Source organism: Limulus polyphemus, unplaced genomic scaffold (assembly GCF_000517525.1).
Source record: "Limulus polyphemus unplaced genomic scaffold, Limulus_polyphemus-2.1.2 Scaffold1379, whole genome shotgun sequence".
In the NCBI taxonomy this organism is placed as follows: Eukaryota; Metazoa; Arthropoda; class Merostomata; order Xiphosura; family Limulidae; genus Limulus; species Limulus polyphemus.
The window spans coordinates 200,993-206,622 of NW_013666989.1; the positions used below are offsets into that span (position 1 = coordinate 200,993).

Sequence of the window (5,630 nt, forward strand, 5' to 3'; positions counted from 1 at the left end):
TGTAATTAACTTTATTATATGGAAGCTTCATGTACTGTTGGATCTATGTTTATGCATGCATTTTAGCTCTGCTAAGTTTCAGATAGTTTGATGAAATTCCCATGAGAAAATTTTAATTGAAATTGATGTGTAATGCTTCTTTGTTGTATTTGTTTGAGAATTTTCGAGCAAACCTGAAACAGCGACTACCTACGGACACATGTGTCTCTAATTTTGAGCTGATACCCTAGAGTGAAAAGTAATTGTTTTTCAATTTGTTTGTCAATTGTATAGCATATCCTCAGCTCCAGAGTGTGGGACGCGTGTTTGTCGCAATGAATCGCGAACCATGAATCCCACAGATCAGCATGCTAACCACTAGATCACACCAGACCCTTTGATGTATGAAAAATACTTTTTACAAAACATTTTACTTCAGTCATAATGGTGTGGTGATTTTCTTTTTTATTGTTATGTTACGATAAAAAATGTTAGTGTTGATAAATCATTTAAGCGTAATTTGTTGTCTTAAAATGAAAGAAGAATGTCACGATTTACATAATAAACATTTTACTTTAAACAAATTGTTCTGGGTTCATTTCTGTGCTAACAACTATTTTTATTATTTACATACCTGTCAACTTGAAAAGAAGGGAACTTTTTTGTAACGAACACTGCTTAACAACAAACAACTGCAGGCTTATCCATGTACTTTGGTTGAAATATAAATGCAATCTGCAGTTCATTAAGGTCCATAAAAAAGGGAGCCTTTCATGAAATACAGGAAAGTTAACGTACGTTTCGTGTTCCACTGTAATGAAAAAACGGTTGTAGTGAACAAAGATGCCTTTATTTTTATAACTTACTGTTTCAAAAAGGAAAATAGTGGCGATAACCGATTTGAAATACCACACACACACTACATTTTAACATAAATCAGTATTATTTTGGTTTGTTACTAAAGCTGTGGAACTGGAAATGTATTGCTAGTTATATAAATATATTGTGCAACATTACCTTGCTAATAATGATATACAGTTTGATTAAGAACGATGCAAATAACAAATTATTTTAATAACAACCTGTTATCAATCGTTTCTTTCACAGTTTTACAATTATACGTGATTTATATACGAACTTACCATAATATAACAAAATCAAACCAGTTTGAGAATCTGCTTGAGATCAAGTTCATGTAAGAAAATTAGCCACTGTCAGATGTTAAGTTATGTTGGCCAATTATCAATTAAAGGCTTTTACATATACTTCTTGATAGTATAAATATATACTGCGTTGTTGGGCTTGGGATTCTTCTACAGTAGGTGTCTGTGACTTGTTGGCGATAAATTCACAAATATACGAACAGTACGCACTCCACTTGTTTTCAAAATAATCTATATATATTTGAACTGGTTAAACGTATATACAACAAATTATTTACACTATACAGATTATAGGCATGCCATAAACACTATATATAGTTCTCTCCGTCTTGTCAAAAGTCCACTTAGGCTTATTCAATTACTTTAAAATTTCAGTTAACAAGCCGAACTACATTTCTCTATTTCTATCACACTAGTATTCCGTGTATAATTCACTTACAATTATAGCGTGAGTTACCACTGTCGTATAGTTCTCTTCCAGTAATCGTCTGTTCCTCTTGTAAAAATGCACTCAGACTGGTTCAATTACTTTATAGCTCACTTTGACGGAATAAACTATACTACTTATTTCTTTTAAAACTGTTAGTTTCCTCTAACATATTAATCGTCAGTCCTTTCACTCCTCTGATGATTAACTTTGCATTTAACTTTTCTATGGCCGAATTCCTTCTCGTAACTTTACTTCTCGTCAGCTCTGTCTTTGTTTGTCCGTCTGTTTTTCGTATTTAGGTCTACTTCCAATAATCATCTGCTTTTTGTCAAAGTCCATACATGCAAGTTCAATTGCTTTAGAACACCCTTTGACGAGACAAATTATTCCCCTAAAATGTCAGAAAACTGTTAATCTTACTTTATCATATCAACCGTTAGGCTATTTACTCCTACGATGGTTAACATTAAGTTTTCTAACCTTTCATTTGGCCGCACTTCTACTTCCCACGAGTTTACTTTCTCAGTTTCTTCTGTCTGTCTACTATTCCCGCTCGTCTCACACTATTTATATGTTTATCACTTAATTTTTTGCCCGTCTTCTAGAAATCTCTATATTCTCGACGTCAGTGTATTGCACGCGATATTCGATAGTCTCAACATCAATGAATTATAAACACAACTTCCAACAATTGTCTGCTTTTAACTCTCTTATTATAATAAAAACTAAACAATCATAAAATATTAATTCAGAAAATATATAAATTAATAATATCTACCGTAAACAGTATTTTATATTGTGACAGCCACTGTAATCATTATTTCTCTTAAAGGCTTGAAAATGTACTTAAAGACACCACAAATGCTAGTGTATATTAACGGAATTCCTACGCAGATCAGATAGAATGGGATCTATCTGAGCCCAAACGATTTAATTTTTATTAATAATTATTTTTTGTAGTTGTAATAATATTGCTACTTTTTGTTGTCGTACCTTAGAGGAAGATTTTAATATGATAGTATTCCTTTTTTGAAGTTTGTTTATGAAATATACTTTTAGAAATGTATAATTCCACCAAAAATCACACTAGCGGTTAAGAGTTAATTAAAATATTTTAAATCCTTTCCATCTTATGGGAGCCCTCTGTTGGTGACGTGAAAATAATTTATTGACTAGAAAATATAAAATTTGAGGTGTTTGAAGCTTAAAACAAATTTCTTCAAATGTTTTACAAAATGTGGAAACCACATTCAATTACTCTTGTCTTTTACAGAAAATCCAATCATACCTGTCTATTATTATGCTGCAGGAAACAAATGACAGTCTATATGTCAGAATTACATTAGATTTAATGGGAATAATATATAGTTATAACAGGGTTCCTCGAAACTGAGTAATGTTTTTAATATTTTGTAATACGACATATTCGTTTTATCATATACAACACCACAATATATCTAAGCCTCTTGTTACCTTGGTGATATAGTGGTACTAAGATAAAAAGTTGTTGCTCCCGTACACACACACACACCTTTTAGTTCAAAGAAACTTACATCGTTATCTAAAAGTATAGTTTCACAAGGCCGAGAGTTCAGTAAAACCTGTATGTGTAGCGCATTGTGCAAAAAAGAAAACGTGAATAATTTGAGGAGTTATCTAGTGTGTCTAACCTTCGTTTTCATGAAGTTCTAGCTGGTTGAAACTTAATAATAATTTACACAGTGGGATTCAGTCCAACTTTTGGTATATCTTGGGATAATTGGACCATATCGTACATGTTGGAAACACTTACTAACCTAGCTTGACCTCGGTAAAAAATATATCAATTGTATAGGCAATTCAATTCTAAAACTTCGAAATTACCGAAATTGTTTCGCAGTAAAACGTTTCCTTCAGCCTGTTGAGAGTAAACGAAGGCGTATGCACATAAAAAAACAGTGGCCTTGCTACCACCAAACCCTCATCGCAAGAAACGCCATAGCGTGACATATGGGATATTGTTAATAAAATTTTTATTTTCACTGAAAAATAACGTGTATAAAAGAAGCTCAAACTTACATTCTGTTATATTTGAGCCTCCAGACCCGACAACCAAAGTCAAAACTAAAGATGAAGTTTTTGGTAAGAAACATATATATAATATATATCAAGCGACTGCTTTCTCTTCAGACAATGTATTTAGTCAAAATATAAATACGCATTTCTTCCAATTAAATAAGATGTTTTAGTTCTAATTTAAAGCTCTAAAAATATTTTCTATGTTGTCAGTTTTGGAAAAGCATTCTCTTCTAATATATAGATATAATATTGTAGATTTGTCTGTAGCTAAGAATGAGTGTTTCTTTTTAGAAGTGCCCAACAGATCTTTTAATTACAAAGCACTTATCTGCTGATCAGGATGAATGTTAGAATTCCAACCAATTTTAAATGTGTTTTCTCGGGATATATCAGTGTATGTAGAATTTAGATGAAACTACAAATTATAAACGTTAACGGAGAATTTTATTTTTTCTTTCTTCAACAGCTTGCTGCAGCTTTCCTCGCTCTTGTGGCTTATACCCAGGCCGGCTACCTGGGCGGCTATCGCGGCGGATTTGGTGCTCCCCACGCTGGTTTTGTTGTTGGTCATGCTGCCGTCGCCCCTGCTTTTGGTGGACGAGGAATCCCTGTTGGCCGAGCTGCTTCCCACGTGACTCATATTAACCACGGAGGTGTTGGAGTAGGCTTGGGCGGTTTCGGACTCGGTCATGGGGTTGGTGGTTTCGGAGTAGGTCATGGAGTTGGTGGTTTCGGACTCGGTTATGGAGTTGGTGGTTTCGGACTCGGTCATGGAGTTGGTGGTTTAGGACTCGGTCATGGAGTTGGTGGTTTCGGATTCGGCCATGGACTGGGTGGTTTTGGATATGGTCTTGGAGTAGGCGGTATCGGCTATGGTCACGGTCTTGGCGTAGCTAAGTTTCACTAAAGATAAGGTAAGCACTGTTCTTTTTTTTGTATTTCTGTATATCAGAAACGACCAACAAAAACAAATATGAATTACTTTGAACAAGTGTTATGGTGTGAACGCCTTTTCCAAGCTGGTGAAACATGATTATAATTAAGTATACGTGTCAAATGATATAAGAATTAGGCCTATCATATTTTAAACATTACATTCTTTATCCATATATTTTCATGAATTAGAAAAATGTATATTTGTAGTATTTCTACCACACAATGTTCGCCTTATCAATTGCGGACGACATGTTTCACTCAATATAGAGCTCATAAGGAATACTTACAGTAATTTGAATATATATATAGATAAATTAAGTTATATTACTTTAAAATGTCATTTACATACACTCAACTCTTATACATGAATAACTGCTAACTACTTTGATGAATATTAGCTGCATGTTTATATTTAGGTTTTGAATTCTTGTTCATGATTATTATTATTTTTGATATTTACAGAAGAGTGACTTGAAGTGAACTACGAAAACGTTTTTCCTGTTGTGTACAGAATGTAAAAATAACGTATGAATATATGAGATTGTTACAAGTCTTGAATGTGGTTAATAAGAAAATTATGTAGATAATGTTCACTGAATAAATTAAAAGCATTTGCAAATAAGATTTTTTAAGACTTATTTTATGGCTACTAACTACACATACACTACTGTAACTCTCATATGACCAAACAAGATATCCAGAAAAATACAAAACAGTTCACAACAAGTGTTTAAATGTATTTTTTACGCAGACTGAAAAAAATGTCTGCAAATGAGCAAGAAAACATCAAACTTTGTTTATAAAAATAAGCGTGGAAAAATACTCTACAGCAAATGATTTGGTGATCAGAGGCTACTTTTCTGTGTTCTGTACTTCTATGGGGTTCATGATGTTATCATCTAATTTTATCAAAAATGAAGTCTTGCGCATACAGTCCTATTCCACACTTTCCTACCCTAATCAAGCAGATATTAAGATAAATCAGAAAAGCAGATTTACGTTTGACGAATGGACAAAAGCAATGTAGATCATGTTGTCCATTTTTGGATTTGAATAACAATCAT

General features: G+C 33.1%; 1 protein-coding gene across 1 annotated transcript; it reads left to right on the forward strand.

Moving 5' to 3' along the window:
* The first annotated feature begins 3,656 nt into the window (after positions 1–3,656).
* Positions 3,657–5,158, forward strand: LOC106463329 (glycine-rich protein-like). Its single transcript, XM_013923349.2, has 3 exons — positions 3,657–3,693; positions 4,097–4,544; positions 5,029–5,158. Exons 1-2 carry the CDS (start codon positions 3,682–3,684, stop codon positions 4,535–4,537), a joined length of 453 nt encoding a protein of 150 aa, XP_013778803.1. The 5' UTR covers positions 3,657–3,681; the 3' UTR covers positions 4,538–4,544; positions 5,029–5,158.
* The last annotated feature ends 472 nt before the right edge of the window (positions 5,159–5,630 follow it).